Consider the following 21,031-nt stretch of genomic DNA (forward strand, 5'->3'; position numbering starts at 1 on the left):
TGGAGTTTTAATTCCTCAAACTGTATCTGAAATGGGTTCACTACAGTATAATTTGCTAATGAAAAAAAAAAATCAAAGAACTAAAATGATGGATTTAATTGAAACTATTTTAAACTATTCATTAATACCAGAGAAAATTACATCTACTGTATATTAATTATTATACACATCAATATCACATTTAGATGCTGCCACTTCTAAGGAAAACTAATTTCATGGCCAAAAGTGAAACATAAAGTTACATATACACAATATTGTATCTTAGTAGATTACATTTACATACTCACGTTCTGGAAACAATCTTGTTTACTTAGAAAATGGATATCAACACGTATAAAAGAATATATAAAATTCTTTCTTTGAGTATACAACCAAAATCTGGTAAAAGTGAATCCAATAATTAACACATCACTCTTCCCTTTTAATCTTTCCTGTATTATAGAACACCAATCTTTCCTAGGGAATTCAAGGTGATTAGAGATTAAGATGTGGAAATATGTAAATGGAAATACTATAAAAATATATTAGCTAAATGGAAAAATGATATCTAGCATGGAGACAAATCTAAGATTTAAGTCTTTAGGATTAAATTGGCTACAACATGAATAAGGCTCAGCATTCATAAAAGAAAAACTCAACAAAGCAGTTTTACAACATCTCACTGACTTTGGGGAAAAAAACCTTAAAGCAGAATAAAAATATAAAAATAGTATTAAAAAAATCTATTGTCTCTTATTAAAACATTTTGGAATAGAAACTCTAATGCATCAATGGGAAATAGAGCTTGGAATGAATGATTAGCAATCTAAAATAAAATGTTCTAAGGAGGTGGAAATCTTTAAGACCTGTCCCTAGAAGGATTAGTTTGGCTCACTGAAACTAATACACCAATGATACTATACTATACAAAACTTTAAAGTCTATATCTAAGATCTACTAGAGGTGGAAATATTGGAATTTATCAGGACATTTACTGCAATTGTCCAAAAATCCAGCAGTTTTAGAAAATAGTCTTTGGAGAGCTAAATAACCCTGTCTATCCTGTTCTTTAGCAACTACAGGATTATGTTTCTTATAAATGTTCAGGGAGAGAAAATGAAAATATAAAGAAATGTGTTTATAGCACCTAGCATATCCATAGTTCCAACATGGAAGGACACTAGTACCCCAGATTTAGCACGCCAGTATTCCAAATGTATAAAAATATGCATGTCTATACAATTTATCATTATTTCTCTTTTCCTTTCCTTTTCTTAGTCAACCATTAGAAACTTTTAAGTAAACCAAATTTGAATTCTCATTTTTTGTATTTTATACTTCAGCATTTTTGCCTTTGTATATATATATTGTATTCTAACTAGCTTTATCCTAAATCATGTAAACTATTCTAGAAGGTTTTTTTTTTAATTATATGAACTTTCTGACTTTCAAAGTTTTCCAGAAAAAGAGAAAGCAAAATACTTTAAGCCTTTTACAATGACCTACTTAAAAGAATTTGTATGTAAGAGGAAACTTATCCAACTATTGCAAAACCCATATTGTAGCAACATCTTTAGTAGGTAAACTTCATATTTAAACCATGTGTCTGTATTTAAATCCAAGTTAAATGAAATATAGCATCAGATTCTGAGGGGTGTTGAAATGTTTTCGGTTTATACTTGGGGACTCACCTGTTGCTTTCTAGAATGGAGAAACATATAAGTAATACTTGATGCCACATTCATGAAAATGCCCCTCTAGCTATAAGGAGAATTGAGAACTATCTAATTATATGAGCTATCATTTGAGATTATAGCTTCTCTGCACACTATTGTTTTGAATGCATTGTTCTCTCTGAGATATGAATTGCACATTCCCAACCACCTAGTCACAGATGTGTTATTCAGTTTGTTTATGTGTAACTAAGGCTGGAACTTAGCTTTTTTTAACCTTTCAAATGAATGACCTGTGCTAATTACTTGCGTTAATCCCCACCCCCAAATATAATATATTGAGCTATGAATTCTTAAGCAAGTGATAATAAACAAGAATCAGATTGAACCTTTTATGAGTGGTTCCACATTCAGAGATAATTTCAATGGAAATTAATGTCCATAGCATCAATAAACTGAACTACATGGTGACCTGTACTTTATACCTTATGTACAGAATTGTGTATTTGTGAGGTTATGGCCTGTCCTATTTAAAAGCTGGTGAATTATCTGATGAATTTCTGTATTGTCTTTTCTCTTTTGCATATTCATCCAACTTATTTTCCTAATTTATAGGAAATATGTAAGAATATTTGTAGTACAGGGCTGAAGCCCTAATATGAAAGATGGAGATCTTAATCTTTCTTTCCTAGGCCTGGTCTATATTCTTGTCTTGGCATATGGGTAGATATTTGTTTGGTAGTTACCACTGCCTCGAGAGATCAGCTTTTAAAACAGCTTTGCTTAATGCTTAAATAAATAAAAACAGATAAAAGCTTAAGGGCAATGTCCTTTGCTGCTTTTCCTAGACTTAGTATATTATTTCTTCCCTCAGTTTCAAAAGCCAAAGCCAGTCTTCTCTCCAGAATTGGAAGAGTTGGGGGAATTTTCTCTGGCTATGTGATCAGATAAGCATCTTTCTTCCAGTAAATTCTGATTCTGAATCTAGGTTTCAGCCAACAGTTGACATATGGGTGTCTGCAAATTACTATTCACCACTATGGTCTGAAGATACCAGAGAGGAAGAATTTAAGTGGTAGCTCCACACTCACATTTGAACTTTGTCACTGAATCTCCCCATCAACACCTTTTAAGGAGGGGTGATGTAAGCCCAATTTTGAAGTGTCATAGAACAAGAATGTGGGAGAAGATTATGGAAGTAGTCAGTGGCAGGTATACTAGTTTATTATACCAGAGGGCTGAGGTATCTGCCCTATCCATCTGCACATTAGGTTCTAAGGTTCTCTGCTTGACCTCATTCCCAAGTTTTTTCTAGATTCGACATAGATATGGATTGAATAAACCCACAGTGAGTTAGAGAAGGTTTTTTTTTCCCTTTCAGCTGGGCAAAATGCCTACCCCTTATATTTATTTGAGGTAAAACCTCAAATAGGCCTCAACAAAGAAGTCTGCCAGTGCTAACTGAACATTTGCAACTGAGTGTTGAACTTAGAAATGTAAATTGGGTGCTGATTCCCTCAAATAATGCAGTTCACCATACAGCAAAACATAAAAATTTGGCTTTAAACAATTTGATTGCTAAGACTGTATAATTATTCCCATATATCTGATTATTGAATTAGCAACTTTTTGTGCCTAAAACTTAAAGACTTAGACTTAGAATAACTTTCTTGTCACTTTGAATGTACACTAATCGGCATACATTAAAATGAATTTTCATTGCACTGCGCCACCGCGCAATAGTGCACCAATTTTGGATAGCCAAACATTCCAAATTCTTCATTTGTAAATAGAAGAATATTCATTTAATATGATTTGCAAAAAATCATATAATGCTTATGCATATGATGTAAGCTACTCAGTTTTAATTTACAATTTAAAATAAATTCGCAGACACTAATTTAAGTGTTAATTGTAAGTTTGTTCATTCATGACTTATAATTTTGTTCTGAGATGACATGAACTTATGTGGAACTTAATTCCACATTATCTGTTTGGCCTGTTTTTCTAGATCAATATTAGACAACCTGATAACCTACAGAGGTTTTGGACAACATCTCCCATAAACTTCCAAATAACTTGCCCAATGATTAAAATTTGTGGAAGTGGCATTTTAAAAAAAATCATAAAAAGTTAAGTTGCCTATTCTGGATATTTCAACTAAACTTTTAGTCAGTAAGTCAAAAACCAAATAAACATTCATAGAAATAGATAGGAAGTAAATAGTGCATTTGGCTAAGTAATTCCATGTCATTTAGAGCAACAAATTCCTTATTCTACTTTTTCTTTGAAAGTCTAAGACATATCAGCTGTGTTCATCTACTATTGCTATAATCCATAATATCTATTTTGTTTTGGGTTGGCATGTTGTCTGATTACAGCCACCTTGTTTTGAAAGCTATGGTTTATTACTTGTGCTAGTTGACTGATTGGTATGTCATGAAATCACTGTCAATTCTTAGCTATGACCTAGTCTTCTTTCAGGATGATCTGTCCCTAATCTGGCCCTGTAGGTCTCCCAACAGGGTACCCATCACTGATGTAATTGAATCCATCCATCCACCATCCATCTATCTTCTTCTTTTCATAATATGAAGTACTAACCTACCCAAATGTGGAATATTTAACAAATATTAAGGTATCAATGGATTGGCATGTGACTATAATTTGTATTTGTACACTTGGTCACCCATCAAGAAAAGACTAGCTTAGCTCAGTAAAGGCAGCTATCGTAAGAATGGCTGTGTCAGAGAAAATGATCAAACTAGAGTCAGAAATAGTTTGGTGAAATTTATTCATCCATTCACTTGTTTGTTGTTTGTTTGATTTATGTCCACCCATCTCATCTAGAGGCACCTTTGGGCAGCTTAAAACATTAATATTGATATCTATGGAGACTCTCAGTCATCTAGGTCATGGTTGTCTCAAAGGTGTTTTTTCAAGAGGCAACTGGACTTTCTGGTTTTTCTTTGAAGACGTTTCACTTCTCATCCAAGAAGCTTCTTCAGCTCTTAGAAAGAGAAAAAAAGGGAAGGGGGGGGGAGAGAAAGCACCTTTAGAACAAACATGATGTATGACTGAGAATCTTCATAGACATTTAGCAATGCAAAGATCTGAAGAAGCTTCTTGGATAAGAAGCGAAACATGTTCAAAGAAAAGCCAGGAAGTCCAGTTGCCTCTTGAAAAAGCATCTTTGAGATTAATATTGATAGACATTAAAATAATAAAGCAATAAATAACAACAACAATAATCACAGTTAAAAGATGGGGACGAGGGGAGCATGAAGGGTTCCACCACAAATGCGCGAACGACAAAAGCGCGCCTGACTAAACCGCGGTGACAAAACCACGCCGACAAAACCGCGCGACGAATGAGCGATGAATGAGCCCGGAAGCGCGCTGACAGCAGCGCGCCGACAACAGCGCGCTGTAACCTAACCCTAACCCTAACCCTAACCCTAACCCTAACCCTAAACCTAACCCTAAACCTAACCCTAACCCTTACCTTAACTTAAATCGCGCTTCTGTCAGCGCGCTGTTGTCGGCGCGCTGTTGTCGGCGCGCTTTTGACATCACGGTTTTAGCGCCGCGGTTTTGTCGGCGTGCTTATGACGTTCGCGCTTTTGTCGGGTCACGAGCATGAAGTACATGGGAATGTGGAGATGTGGAGTCTTTTCTTAATCCAATGCATCAGAACGGTCTACCCCTATTGGGGCTCCAAGCCAACTGGAAGAGCCAGGTCTTCAGGCCCTTACTGAAGGTAAAAGTGTGTAGATCTCTATTTGGGGGGATACAATGTTCCAAAAGGTAGGAACCAAGGGAAAAAAAGGCTCTTCTTTTGCACCCTGCCAGCCAAAATCTCTTGACTAATGGGGGCGTGCATTGTGCCCCTTCTGCTAGCATGGGTGGGATGAGACAGCTCCTCAGATAGCCCGGATCCATTACATAATTGAATTACATAATGAATTAAGTTATTAGTTGCTCTAAAATATATGTGAATGTTATCCATAGGTGCCTGATATAATCAGAGGTATTAGTAGTAGTATTTTTATTTGGTACATGCTTCTACTATTTAAGCACAGTAACCTGCTTTTTCTCCATCATAACACCTCTGGCAATGATGCGAAAATGATAGAATGTACATTATGAGGTCATGATACAACCTGCAACCTTTTATTCTTACAATCTGACATGATGCAATTCTGTAAGTCACATGGTTTATATTGGAACATGTTTAATCATTGCCCTCCCACTCCCACCCCCAATTTCTCCAGGGATGCTATAGTAATATACATTTATGATGAATTTAAAACCTCACTTTCTTGATACAAAATTAATCAATGATCTGATACTTCAATAATTCAAAGAACAGTATTTTTTGAAGATCGGTGATAACAGGACAATGTCCAGGTATACGTTTTGGACTAAGGTCTGGACTGCACCTGGATTTAAAGTATATTTCTGGGTTATTACATGCATTTACATTATTAAAAGAGGGATTATATTTTTCCTAACCCTATTGAGCAAGCAGATTTCCATCCTCCCAACAGAACCTGTCTTTCTCCTTCTTCAACATACAACTCCTATGCCCATGAACCTTCTTATAGAGAGTCTTTCAAAGCATATATGAGCAGGGAGAGAGGACAGCAGAGAAGGGAAGGAATCCATTCTGCTATCAGATGTTCTTTCAGAGATATATTGACATTGTTGGATGCAATCCATAAATATAATGGATTGGATCTAAAGTTAGCCATACTTATTAAAATCAATGAGTTACATGAGTCATGACTAAGGTTCCATTAGTTTCAATAGGTCTGCCCTGAATATGATTAGTCAAGATCCAAACTGATGTATTTTTGATGCTGGTTGATTTTGAAAAATATTAAGAGACAAGAAATCCTTTTTGAGTTAAGAGTAGTTTGTTGTTCTTTACACCAGATAAGGAGATTGGTCTGTGCTGCCAAAGAAATAATAGCTTGGCTCCAAACATTATGAATGAGAAGGTAAAGTGTTCTGGGAAACCCTAGGCAAAACAGCAAAGGCTTTCTTAAGACAGTAAATAGTATAATAAGAAATAGCAGTTAGACTTAGACTTATATACCGCTTCATAGGGCTTTCAGCCCCCTCTAAGCAGTTTACAGAGTCAGCATATCGCCCCCACAGTCTGGGTCCTCATTTCACCCACCTCGGAAGGATGGAAGGCTGAGTCAACCTTGAGCCCGTGAGATTAGAACCGCTGAACTGCAGATAACAGTCAGCTGAAGTGGCCTGCAGAAACATGGTACATAAGCCTGAATGTATATATTCACTATGTACAGAACTTTTCAAGATTTGAAGTTTATTTTCTCATGTACTACAGTTTTGTACTGCTGGAAGTTCTTTTGGTGACAACTTAATGAGTGCACCATTCTAGTGTATGTTGAGGACTATACTTTACAAATGAGTGGAGCCAAGACTCCATTTTAGGAATATTCATGAACTTCTAAAGCAATAGCCCCAACCTTTTGGGCACCAGGGACCAGTTCTGAAGAAAGAAGTTTTTTCCATTGGCCAGAAGGCGTTTTACATGCTGTCTGCATCCCATAGATTGGGGCTTTGCTTGTTTGCATGGCCCTGTTTCTGGCATGCTGTGGCCCGGTGCCAGTCCTCAGACTGGGGATTGGGGACCCCTGTTCTAAAGAGTCAATTATATGTCTTCAACATTTAATTTCCCCCAAACTACCCCAATAAATAAATATACACAAAAAATAAAAGTCTGAAAAAAATGGCCCCATCTACTCTGGAAGCGATAAAAAATATGCCAGCAAAACTCACTTTTTGCATTTCTGCAACGTAGAAGCCATGTTTGGATCCAAGTCTATTTTTCATTTTCTTTATTTGGAAATAATCCAAATACTAAAGATAAAAGATAAGAAAAGCTATATTTAAGTAAATAAACATACAGCTATGATATTAATTGGATCTGAAGTAATAGGAGTAAATCAGGCATGTTGCCATGCTTCACTAGAGAATTATGGAAGATAGTTATTGCTAACATGGGCGGTTCAGAACTCAAAGGTTAGGAAACAGCAGTCATAGTAGCATGACTGAATTTCACCTCTTTAAACACTCATATGACATGGCACATAGAAACAGGATAGGCTTTGATCATAATGCCATGATTGCCACCCCTGCTGTTTTGAGACACCACCACCACCACCATCATGGACACTGATTTGGCCCCAGTAGTTCCCAAATCCTACCACCAAAATTGGTAAATCAATGACCCTCTTATAAAATTTTCTTTTGTAACAGAACATTAAATAAATACCAGTTTCTTCTGAGTACGTATTTTATTTAATTATTTTCAAAAAATGCATGGATAGACAATTTAGAGTTCCCCTAAACCTTCCAATGAAATCTTTTTTGAGAAATCCTGGAGTGCTAGAGATATGCCAGAAGATGGAGAAAAGTCAATGATATCCCAATATTTAAAAAGGGGGAGAAAGGTGGATCAAGGAAACTGTAGACCAGGAACTCAACAGAAAATGCTAGAAACCTGAGCAGTTGGTATGTGAGCATTTAATAATAAAAGGTTTAATATCAGAAGCCAGCATATAATTATTTTTTAAAAAGTCATGCCAGACAAATCTAATATCTTTCTTAGACAATGTGACTAGTTTAGTGGACCAAAAGAATTCTACAGATATAATGTACTCAGTCTTTATTAAGGCATTTGATAAAGTAGATATTCTCCATCTTGATAAGCTGGAATAATGTGGGATGGATGGTACTGCTACCAAGTGGGTCTATGTCTACGTGAAGGGAGGCTTGTGACACCTCAGAGTTCTGCACACTGGATCCAGTATTCTTCAACATTTCATAAATGATTTAGATGAGGAAATAGAAAGGATGCTTATAAAATTTGCAGATGACATAAAGGTGGGGGGGGGGAAGATGGAGATTGCTAATGTGTCAGAAGAAGGCTCAAGGTTCAAAAGGATCTTAATAATCTTAAACATCTGCCCTATACAACAAAATGTTGCTCAATGGTGAGAAACATTAGGATCATGCATTTAGGCAGGAAAAACAAGATGCACAGGTGCAAAGTACTGTAGGTGGCACCTACCTTTATCAGGAAAAAGGATCTGGGAGACTTGTTGAGCCACAGATTAAATATGAGCCAGCAATGAGCCATGGCTGCCTAGAGAGCCAATGCAGAGTATAGTGTAAATGTTACTGGAAGTGATACTATCCTTCTTTGTTGCTCTCAGACTCACCCAGAGTACAGAGTACTTCTGGCTATTACGATACAGAAAGCACACCGAGGAAAACAAAATACTGCTGAGAAGAGTGATAAGGATGGTAAGCAGTTGGAACTAAATCCTCTGAAGAGCTATTCTAAAGAAGAGAAGGCTAATAGAGGACATTATAACAGTCTTCCAATATATGAGAGAATGTCAAAGGGCAGATCGTATGTATTTATTTTCTAAAACACCTGAGGATAAGTCAACAATCAGTGGGTGGAAGCTTAATAGAGTAAGATCCAAACTTGAAATGAGGAATTTTATCATTGTGAACATTACTAGTCTGAAGCCACAAGGACATGAGCCACAATCAATTGTGATTGTTGTGTATTTTAATATTGTTTGTATTGTCTTATTTATCCCTCCCCTGTTTTATTGTGAGCCGCCCGGAGTCCTTCGGGAGTGGGCGGCATACAAAACCAATAAACGAAACGAAACGAAACATTTTCAAGGATAATTTGAGCAGCCATTTGACTGGGATGTTATGGGCCTTCCTGCAGTGGGCAGAGGATTTGATTAGATTATCTCCACTGCCCTTTCCAAAACTATGATTCTATGATGATCATCTAACTACCAAGTTCTGTGTTATTCATTGAGACTAAAAATATTTACGGTAAGTTGTTTACAAGTCATCCTTGACTTACAGCTGTATCGAAGCCTGCCCATTAAGGTTGTAAGTTGTGATAGTCATAAAATGGATCATCCACATGACCGACCCAGTTTTACCACCATTCTTGCAGCAGCCATAAAGTGACTGTACGGTTGTAAGTGAACCCATTGTTCAGTGTAAGCTGGCTTTAACAAAAACTCGAAGTAAATATTGGGTTTTGGCAAAAATGTGGTCATATGATACTGCAAATAGCTGTAAATGCAGGCTGGTTACCAAACACCTGTAATGTCATGTGACTGTAGGGGGCGGTCAAAGTTTCAGAATAGGGTCATAAGAACCCCTGAGAAGTTCCATCCTAACTTTGAAATTGGTCATAATGTATTCTGTTTTGAAGAATAAACATAAGAGCTCATCCAATAAATTGAGTACAAGAGGCATTTGGATAAATGTTAATTCTTGATAATTGACTAATTTGAGAGCTAACTAAAGCATTATAGGAAATAGTCACTAGCAAACCAATTGTTGGCTGATTCAGCCCAAGTTCTTTATTAGTCAGAGAGAGAGTTTCCTTTGTGCAGGTAAATTATACAAACCAACAAACAAATGATGGGCTGTTCAGACCAATTTTTTAAAAAGAATATGACTCCAAGTGTATGCTGCAATGATTTCTGGGAGCAGTTTAGAAGAAAACATTGTTCATGTATATAAATATACAAACACCCAAATAATTAGTTCATTTAATGTGTGGCTCTTTCATCTGACAAAGATCCTCCCATGCTTTCATCTTAATTTGCCATCTTTTTCTTCCTTGAGAAATTTACTTGAATTGAGAAGGGGAGGGAAATACTGGCTTTGGTGTTTAATTGATTTCTTTGCTTTTTCTTACGTTTTTAAAACATTGTTTGACTTTTCTTGCTTCTACCGCTCAAAACGTCGCCAACTTGCCTCTGCATTTGAGGCCCTGGGATGGCTCATTTACCTGAGCTTTCCCTGCTTTTCCTGAGAAGGAGGATCCTGGCTCAGTCCAAGTTACCACCATCTCAGCAAGAGAAAACACTTGGGGGACTCTCCTTGGGCTAAGCAGAGTCAAGCTTGGATAACACTTGGATGGAATTCTTCTGGAAAAAGACCAGGACCTTAACCTGGGCTGGAAACTTGGAAAACATCCTGGAAGAAAGCTAGAAGAAAGCTAAAGGTAAACTGAGTCAGAACTGTGGGCAAGGACTACCACCTGGACTCCAACTCTAGTCTAGTGAGATCTATGGAGATTCTCAGTCGTCCAGGTCATGATTGTGCCAAAGGTGCTTTTTCAAGAGGCAACTGGACTTTCTGGTTTTTCTTTGAAAATGTTCCCCTTCTCATCCAAGAAGCTTCTTCAGATCTGACTGGACTGTGGGGAATGGAAGGGTTTATCTAATCTAGGGAGCTTTATCACGGTCCCCGGCAGCTACCCCCGGTTCTACCTCTCCCAGGAAGGCGCAGGAGGAAAACATACGATCCCGGCGCTAGATTTTCGGGGCGGCGCCCTTCCCTGACAGCAGGAGGCAAGGAGAGCAAATGTGGCAGCCTCGCCTTCTGCTCCCTTGCACACTTGCGAGGCATCCCTGGTAGGCCATTGGGCCAGCCCTTCTTCCACGCCTCTGCGCCCCCCCCCCGCCTTTAGTGGCCATACAGAGATGGCAGATGATCCCAATGGAGAACGGAAAGACTGTTCAAGGATTGACAAGAGAACTTCGCTAACTTAACAGCAGCACTTGACCTGCGCCTGGTTCCCGCCAGAACACAACCAGCCTTTGGCCCTAGCCCGAGCCTCGAGTTAAGTCCCTCAACAGCACCGAGACAGGACTGGCTCGGGCGGGAAGTGAACTCCGCTTGCCTCCAACTCCGGCGCAGGAGGAATCTCAGATTTTTTCCTCCTTATCTTGCTATTGGTCAGGATAAGGCAGACAGCCCCGTCCGTCGGGCCGCCCACTCGAGCGAGGCGGGGCCACGTTCAATTTCATTGAAGTGGAGAAAAGTAGCCGCGGCGTCGGGCGGGAGCTTCGCAGCGAGGAAGGCGAGCTCTCCGCGCGCCGCTCTTCTAGCCCCTGTGGCGCTGAGTGCGCTCGCCGCTCGGCACCTTCGGACGCTTCCCGCGATGCCTCCTCCCTAGTTCTTGGGAAGGCTTGGTAACTCCTCGCCTGGAGCGCGCGGCTGCCGTCCCGAGTTCTGTTCCCCGACTAGGCGTCTCTTGTTACGGCCGGGAATCTCTCAGGATCCATCCCGGGTCGACGCGGCCGGCTATTACCATGCGCCCCATCAGACGGCTTGAATAGCGAAAGGCAGCCGTCGGCACCTCGCCCCCGCTCCCAATGCCGGCCAGGGCAAAATGGTTGTCAAGTGAAAAAACTTCTTTTTTCAAAAAAAAGAAAGGAAGACTCGCTTTGCGGCACAAACGAAGCGCCTTGATTGAAACTTCGATTGACTTCGGTAGTTGTTGGGAGTTTGACTCTCTTTTTATTTGAGGGATTTTTAAACCGGAGCCCGAGGGACAGGCTTCTTTGCTCCAGCCCTGAAGGAGAGCGGACCCAAGAAAGTTGCCCGTGCCTATTGACATTGCAAAGCGGACGGCTGTCCTTTGTTTCTCTAAGGCTCCTCTTGGTCCGATCTCCTAGCGATGGCCACGGAAGTCGTGTGTGGACTAATCTTCAGATTGCTCCTTCCCATCTGTCTAGTCACTGGTAGGTGAAGTTTGACTTGCGTGATATGAATAGTGTGGCTGGACTTTTTTTTCTTGCTAGAAATAGGGCTTGCCTTTGCTTGGTATAACTAGGACACGTCGTGTATTTTGGAATTGGTTTTCTGTAAAATTAGGGCACCTTTTGCTTTCTGCTGAAGTATGGGATCTACTGTATTCCCCTCTCAAGAGATTGTGGGTATACGGAGGGAATAGCTTCATTTGTAGCCTTTAGTTCTTATTTTTTTTAAAACTTTCCAAATGATCTTATCTGATATACATGGAATTAAATGGACATTTAATTCACGTTCAGGATTCATATTAGTTTTACATTCCTCTGTTGAAAAGTAATATATTAAGTTAAATATACACTCTTTCAGATAAATGGATAAAGATTATATTGGCTCCATTGGCACTGTATCTATAAGCAGGCTTTGACAATATTTTTTCAGAGATAAATCCTTCAACCATGCATTAGCCCAGGTGAGTAGATAGAGGATTGCAACCTAAATCTGCATAAAGTTTTCACATTATTTGTTGACTTCTGTTGCAGTCTATGTAGATCTAGGCAGTTTCCAATGCAGCAGGCATGGAAGAAGCCTGTAAATACATTTGTAGGACAATATCCCCCATTGATTCAAACAGAACATAATTGTTTAATGATTGCAACTGAGAAAATATTCTTACATGGAATACATATTTAAATGTTTTATTTTGTTTAATTGAAAATTTACTCTACTTTTTTATTTAAAAAAACTAGACATATATTAGAGAATGAAATATGTTTTTCCTATCTCCATTAATTTGTATGATAATGGCAATTATTTTAGCTAATAAGTCATTAATGACAGTAATTTGTGTCTGAACTTTGGAGAAACAGGAAATGGAATGAATGAATGAATCATTTTAGATTTTTAGGTTGCAGCACACTTGATATGCAGTAATCCTATTCAATTCAATCCTTTGCAGTAAATATTTTTAGGATTATTATAAAGTGTATGCCAAACTATAAACTCTGTGTTCAGGCAAATAAATCAGTCTGTTGGATCCAGCTTTTAGATTAATTTATAAAATAACTGGAAGTGTTTATTTCATCTGGTTGATTTGGACTAATTATTAAGTTAAATTGGAAAGCCATCACTTTTAGAAATAGCTTCACACTGAGCTACAGCTTCACATGTGGAATGCTTTTGTTTATTAGAAATTAGGTTGAAATCAGTTTCTTATGTTTGTTTTTTATTTATAGTTTATGTCTCAAGATATTTGTAGGCTTATTAGTGGCTTGGCTTAAAAGCTGTGTAGGTACATTCCCCAAACCTGGAACTTGTAATTATAAATCCAGTTTAGGTTTTCTGTTCTGTTGTTGGTGTCTTAGATATACTGCCTACATGATTTGGAGACAGTACTAAATTACTCTGAAACAAAACAGAGTACCTAAACCTTCTCAGAAAACATTTTGGCACAAAGTTCTCTGCTAACAAAATACTACTGTACTATGTAAATGGACCATATGATTAAGAGGCAACACTAAGAAATGTTGGTTGGAAAATCTATACAACTCTCTGAACCTTATCTTCTGCGAGTTGAAGAAACATATTTCTTATGGAACACACACAAACACTTTTCACTACTCACCTTCATCCCAAAATTACCTTTGTAACAATTATGGGACTACCATTGAACACAATGCTATTTTTTTTCTAGTGGATGATCTAAAGTTATGTATCAAAATAAATCTAGCCTTTTCAGTTCAGCATCCTCAAAATCTTTTTATTTTATTTTATTATTTACTTATGTATCTAATTTGTGTAGCCGCACCCCTCACAAGCAAGTGACTCTGGGTGTCATACAATGTTTTTATTCTACACAGGGTTACAAAGTGGAGGTTAAACTTCCTGAGCAGATAAAATTGATATAGTAATCTGCATGCTCTAGACAAGGGTAGAATTTGGAAATGGCACCACATGCCATCGACTTTTCATTATTTGAGAATCTTAAAATAGGACAGGACAGTGAAGACTATACTGAAAATCACATGGTTCCCCCTTTTCATAACAATAATGACACCTTTAGTGCAAAGATGACTGAACAACTCAAACCTCAGTCATCTTCTTTCCTAGCATAGTTCCTATATCACTTTAAGCCATAGTGTTGTACTTGATAGTTTCAGCTTTTCTTATTTTATGAAGCCAGCTATTAAGATTTGGGAATCACAAATAGCAATTATGCATAAACTGGGTTTCTGTATATTGTTGAACTAATTATGATTAAGCAAATCATAGGACAGTGAGTGGAACACCAATTAAGAGGGCAACATTGTTCTTATCCCCCTTCAGTATCACCCAGTAATAGTAATTAAGCAGTTTGACACTAGATGAATGCAAGATCTTTGTCTCTCAGCCTTCTGTGCAGTGAGAAAATGAACTAGTCTTCTAACATAGAAGTAATCTGCCTTTGCAGCACCGTTATGATACAAGCACATTTTCCTCTTTCTTAAATGGAAGGGACTCTGTGGGCAACACAAGTACTTCATGGTTCAAGCATGAAGAATCATTTGAGAGAAAAGTATGCTTAAGAATGATTTAGCATGTCCTTAAAGCGGAGCATCTTCTGTAATCTGTGCCTACATCCTCTTCTGCTTCAGATTAAGAGATTGCAAACCTTGATATTCTGGATTTCCTTACAGCTTTCTTAATTCTGTTCACTTATGGAACTCATCCCATATATTAAGGGCTTTCAGCATTTTAAGCAGCCGGATGAGCTTGTCAAGGCTGATGCCCAGGTTGCAGTGCTTTTATGCTCTACAAGTACCTCTAAATCAACTTATCTCAGATTTTCTCGTAACTCATAAGAATCGGAAGCTGTCCAGCGCTGCCTGCTCATAGAATTGGTCTTAATTATGATGATTGCTTTATTTATTATCTGGGAAATATTGTAGCTGAAGCCCCACATAATTCATTCACCCTCAGAAAAGCAGTTTACTTCCCATGTCCTTTCCTTTATAATAGAGGGTTTGCAACATTGTAACACTTTGAATAACTTCAAAATGCCCCTTTCCTCTTCCTTTTTGACACTTTGCCCTCATTTTTAAAAAAAATACTGAATGTGTTAGTTGCAAATAAATCAGTACAATTGTTTGTATCTTTGAACTATGCCAGTGATAAAAGGTTTTGTTTCCCTACTGCCTGGCTACTATGAAATGTAGCCTCTTGTGAATTTTATAGATAGATATACAGGTTGTTGTAAAGCAGGACCCAAGTCTATAAACTTTGGGTGATCCAGGAAGTGTTTTCCCTTTGTGTAACTTATTGATGTCTCATGACTATGTAACTAGTTCTTAACTTAGCCTTGCAGTTACATATTCTTGAGGATGAAATGGGAAGATGGGAAATTATAATTCTTTTCAGATGAACATATTGTTATTTTTTATCATGTAATCCAGCCTGCAGGATATTTCAAGATATGATTTACATTTACTTGTCTGCTCAGGCTTTTGGAGTAGTTCAAGAGGGATAAATAGAAAATGCAAGAATATTTGTAAATGCAAATTTATTCCTGGACTTCTGCACAGTGATAAATATGTTTAGATTGCTGATACAGGCTTTCATTGTGAAAATTTCTTCTCAAAAGGTTCCTGGGAGTCTCTAAATCTGTTCTCACAAGAATCCTGTTGATTACCGTTGCTTTTTCTCATTGTGTACAACTTTGATATATTATTGCATATTTTACATAACTTAATGAGAAAGAAATGAGTAGCTTTTCTACATGATAATCAGAGGCAGCTGACTATTCTGCACAATAACAGATGCATCACAACATTTAAACTTCAAGCTGTATTTATGCATCAAATTGTAAATGATGTTTAGTTTTACAGATGCATGTCAAATATATGACAATTCAATCTGCATCCTAAATCAGGCCAACATTATATGTTATAATAATTTAATTCAAATATCATCATTGAAACTGACATATATAAAGGCTTGCTACACTATAAAAAAATCTTGTTCCATAAGGTTTGGAATTGAGTTTCTAAGATATTGTGTGTTTGTAAAGGTTTCCCCTGGAGGCTTAATTGTTGCTTTTCTTTTTTTTTTAGAAAGTGAATTGATGTTGTCTTCCTATAAATGCAGTTTCATTCTAATGACCATTTTACAATTGACCTGAGAGCCGGTTTGGTGTAGTGGTTAAAGCATCAGCCTAGAAACCAGGAGACTATGCGTTCTTGTCCTGCTTTAGGTACAGAGCCAGTTGGGTGACCTTGGGCCAGTCATTGTCTCTCAGCTGTAAAAAGAAGCCAATGGCAAAACTAAATCTTTCCAAGAAAACTGCAGGAACTAGTGCAAGCCAAGAAATGGATAACAAAATGACAGGAGTAATCAGTTTTCTGTTATACTCATGTTTTTTTGAGCTTTGTCAGGTGTAGGAAGGAGATGTTTTTACTTGTGGTTGACTTATGGATCATTGATCTCAAGAAAATTTGAACAGAATTTTGTATTGAATATTTGTTTTGGATTTTATATTGGAATCACTGGATTTTAAGAAAATTTGTTTGAAATTTTATGAGAGCAATTTTGCAGATCCTGAAATTTGCAGCAAACAATGTTAATTAGAAGGACACTAAAGTTTAAAGGGAATGTCAAGTTTCTTTCAGTTCCTTGAAAAAAGGAAAAAACAATAAGAATAACCTCTTTTAAGAGATAAGATATTGCTGTTTGAATTATTTCAGGTTTTTTTTCAGAATTATATCTTCTTTTGATCTGTTCCATAATTGTTGGAACAATTTTGTATGGTTTGTTCTACTGTAGGATTGCAACATCCCTATTGAGGCGGTGGGTCTGGTAAAAATGAAATGTTAACTCACTTCATTACTGTTCTCAATATATTTGATATTTTTTCCATCAGCTTAAAATTATTAATTTTGTAATGATTTTGTAGTGCAGAGCATGTCTATGATAGTTTTGAATATATAAATTAATTTGGCTTAGGAAATCAACTTAGTTAAACACTCATTTTTTTCAGATGTAGATCAGAGAATGAGATTTTGAATATTATGAAACAAAAAAAACCCCACAACACTAAAAATCTAGTGATAGAAGCCAGTTCCATATCAACGCCAAATGTGTATATCAAGTTTAAACCAGTGTTTAAATATTTTGCTCATGCTATCTGTGTATTTGATCCATGATGAACTGACCTGAACTAGTCTTTTAAACAACCCAACAGGAACAACATAAATCTTGTCAACTTTTGCTTAATTTATGTATAATCTTGAGCACACTAATTGATTGTATCATCTTATGGCACAAATAAAGAGAACATTTTAGAAGCAAAGACACAATGTTTGGATGCAGTCAACATACTTTTTGAGCCTCAAAATGATTTGCTTAGATCAGCCTTTCTCCAGCTGGGTCTCTTTCAGATATGTTTGGCACACTCTTATTCCGTACATAAAATACATAATAACATGCCATTTTGGCATCCGTTTTATGTTGAAGAAATACTAGATGATTTAACTTCTTGCTTCTGATGTAAAATAAAATGGCAGATGTCTTCATTAATTAATTTCAGGAAAATCTTCATGGGAGAAAAATTTACTGAATTATAGTTTGGTGCTCTGGGTGTGGAACTTAATAATAGTAGAAAATGGAAATAGCCAATGAGAATAATAGCTGGTATGCAGTCAGCCAAAGTTACACACATGGTATGGTTTCTATATAAGGAGGGGAAAAAAAGTATAATTATCTTGGGATGAAGTCCCAAAGGGATTTAAAATAAATAAACTTTAATTGGATGATGAGCAAAATATCCATCCAAATTAGTTTGTATTGTGTGTAATTATGGCAAATTATGAATCTTGAGGACATTTTGAGGGGAAAATGGCATATGCTTTTATCCTAGTGCAGTGTGAAGATAGTCATATTAATTAAGATAATCACATTAATTTATATTAATTTAAAAAATAAAATATTAAGGTAATTAAATGTAACGTGGTATATCTATGTAAACAAATAATTTGGTTTGAATGACAATGTGGAATTCTATTATTAGACGTTTGCAGAGTTTTTTCTTTTCAGACTTCCAGAAAATTTCTGAAGATTTAGACTTTTAAACTAAAAGAAAAAAGGGGGCTAAGTATTGATTTTAAATATAACTGCTCTTTTTGTTAAAACTAGCACCTCAAAAAGATTACAAAACCCAGCAAGCATAAGCTTCAGAACTGTCCTGTTTTTATTTATGTTTCTTTGGATGTCAACAAATAATGAGATAATCTTGAGCAAGATACTATGCTTGCAAATTAGCATTAAAGACAAATGCATGTTTGAATATCTTATATTTTGAGTTATTGGCTAGTTTCAGTACTGTGTCCTGAAAAATCTGCTGGATGTAATTTCTGTTTGAGGCAATATCTCTTCTTAATTTTACAACTTAGTTCACCATAAGGAAAGAACACAAACTTCCTGTAGTGCCATTCTTGGGTGGCAAAGCAGGGATGTAAATTAAATAAATTCCTCCCAGCCCTTAATTTAAAAAATAGCAGAAATAGCTAGCAGATAAATGGGGTACTTGTTTATTCCACAATCCTGAAATTGTTTCTTAAAATTTGGTGAAAGCTCTGATGTAATATCGGATTCTTATTTAGTCTGTATTTCTTTGAAATCTAGCACTTCAGAGTTCAGAGGTGTTATGCATATAGATCTGTGCTTATTTATTATTTGGGCAAATCTGAGGGTAAATTATGTGGCAGAGTATTTGCATTACATGTCTCTCAGAGATAGAGAGCTTGTTCAGATAATGTTTTCTTAGACTTGTAATTGGGGAATTCCTTAATGCTCCCTGGACTTTGAAGAAGCAGAACAGAAAGAGTATTGATGCCTTTGAAATGTCATGTTGAAGAAAACTGAGAATACCATAGGCAGACAGGAAAACAAATGAATAGGACATTGAAGAAAATTAACCCAGAATTCTCGCAACATATAAATGACTGGACTCAAATTATTGGACATTGGATAGATTATGCCAAAATCTAGCTCTCTGGAGAAGGCACTAATATTGGGAAAGGGAAAGAGAAGAAGAGGACAGCTAGTAGCCAAGCAAATAGATTTCGTTACAGAGGTGATGTATGCACAATTCGAAGACCAAATTATTGGGTTAGGAGAGATCATCAGGGATAAAATTTATCTCTATGGTTGCTAAAAATTCACATTACTTGATGAGACATAATTAATCAGACAAATCAGTCAATATGACTGATGGGGAAGATGAAGAGGAGAGGTTCTATTTTAAATGAAAAAGTGTTTTCCCAATCTCCAAGAAGCAAACAAAATATGTTTCTTTGATATAGGTATCATGACCAAGAAAGTAGAATGTTAGGTATGTTATTTTTGAGAACCCACAATTAGTTTAGTAAGTAGTTTATTTGTTGTGTGTAGCTTTAATTTCATGTACATGGGAACCAAGTTAGAAAGAATTGCTTTACTCTACAGTAGTGTTTCCTAACCTTGACAATTTAAGATTTCTGCACTTCGATTCTCAGGATTCCCCAGCCAACATGGAGAATATCCAGTTTTAGATAATTTACCTCAGTCTAGGAAGCACTGCATTCAAGAATTTGCCTTCATTCTTAAGAAAAACTGATCCACAGAAATGCATATTCTTGAAGACCAGGGTAAATTATCTGAAATTGGGTATAAGTGTTTTTTTCTTTGGGTAATGGGTGTGTGTCATTACCAGTGATGGGTTGCTCTTACTGTCACTACTGGTATGCTGATCACGCACTCGTGGGTTCTGTTTGTGCACGTGCCTGACTTATGCTGTCCACATGGGCACTTTGCTATTTGCCATAAAAATAGGTATAGAGGGCAGGTGGGTGGGTTGGCCAAAAGAGCCACCATACCAGTACTCTCTCAGCTGTTCCGGGCCACTACCGATATGCCCAGACCGGACCAGACCCACAGCAATCCATCTCTGGTCATTACCCAATCACAACTGAGATATTTAAATTAACTTAAGTGTTTTTTTTTTTTAACTTATATTATGTAAAAAGGACTTTTGGATAAGTGGTTTTGGGTAGATGAAGGAAAAGGCTTGGGAAACACTGTTTTAAGTGCAATTAATGGCCAGCCTAATCTTTCTTAGCATTATAAATAATCTTCGACTTGAGACCGAATTTGACGTTATGATGGCTGGCAGCCCCCACACTCACAAGATTGCATTTTGGCTGCTTGGCAATTAGCGCATATTTAGGGCAATTTGCAGTATCCCATGTCCACATGACCACAACTTATGATTGTTTTGTTGGAAACTAGGCTTTGGTTCTGGTTTCCAGCAAAAAATACCCATTGTGAACACATTGTGAAGCAAACAACTGTGGTGTTTGCTTAATAACTGCAGCATTTACTATGTCACCATTTCATTTAAATGACTGCTACAAAAAAGGTTGTAAAATCAGATGTGGTCATAAGGTGAATCACTTAATGCCCAGCATGATTTATGATATATACAGGCTCAATTATGCTCATAGGTTGAGGGCTGTCGGTAGTGATATAGCATAGCCTATAAATATAAAATAATATTAGGAAATTCAAAAAAATGGAAGGTGAGAGAAGAACCCTAGTTTAAGGCTTAACTTTTAGTAGCAATTCAATGTATTAAGCTGTTGCTGAAGTCTAAACTATTTTCAGTGCATCAAGAATTAAACATTTCTCCTGCAATGTTTTAATATGTGAAACTCATTAGTTTTCCCCCCCAAAATTATAGTGTTATG

The 21,031-nt window shown here is 36.9% G+C and overlaps 1 protein-coding gene across 1 annotated transcript in view; it reads left to right on the forward strand.

Moving 5' to 3' along the window:
* The first annotated feature begins 11,591 nt into the window (after positions 1-11,591).
* PIEZO2 (piezo type mechanosensitive ion channel component 2) overlaps positions 11,592-21,031 on the forward strand; it is a 230,584-nt gene continuing 221,144 nt past the window's right edge. The window contains exon 1 of the mRNA XM_032223228.1: positions 11,592-12,268. Coding sequence (XP_032079119.1) covers positions 12,205-12,268 — 64 coding nt within the window. The 5' untranslated portion in view covers positions 11,592-12,204. The remainder of the gene's footprint in view (positions 12,269-21,031) is intronic.

Source organism: Thamnophis elegans, chromosome 8, assembly GCF_009769535.1.
Source record: "Thamnophis elegans isolate rThaEle1 chromosome 8, rThaEle1.pri, whole genome shotgun sequence".
Classification (NCBI taxonomy): Eukaryota; Metazoa; Chordata; class Lepidosauria; order Squamata; family Colubridae; genus Thamnophis; species Thamnophis elegans.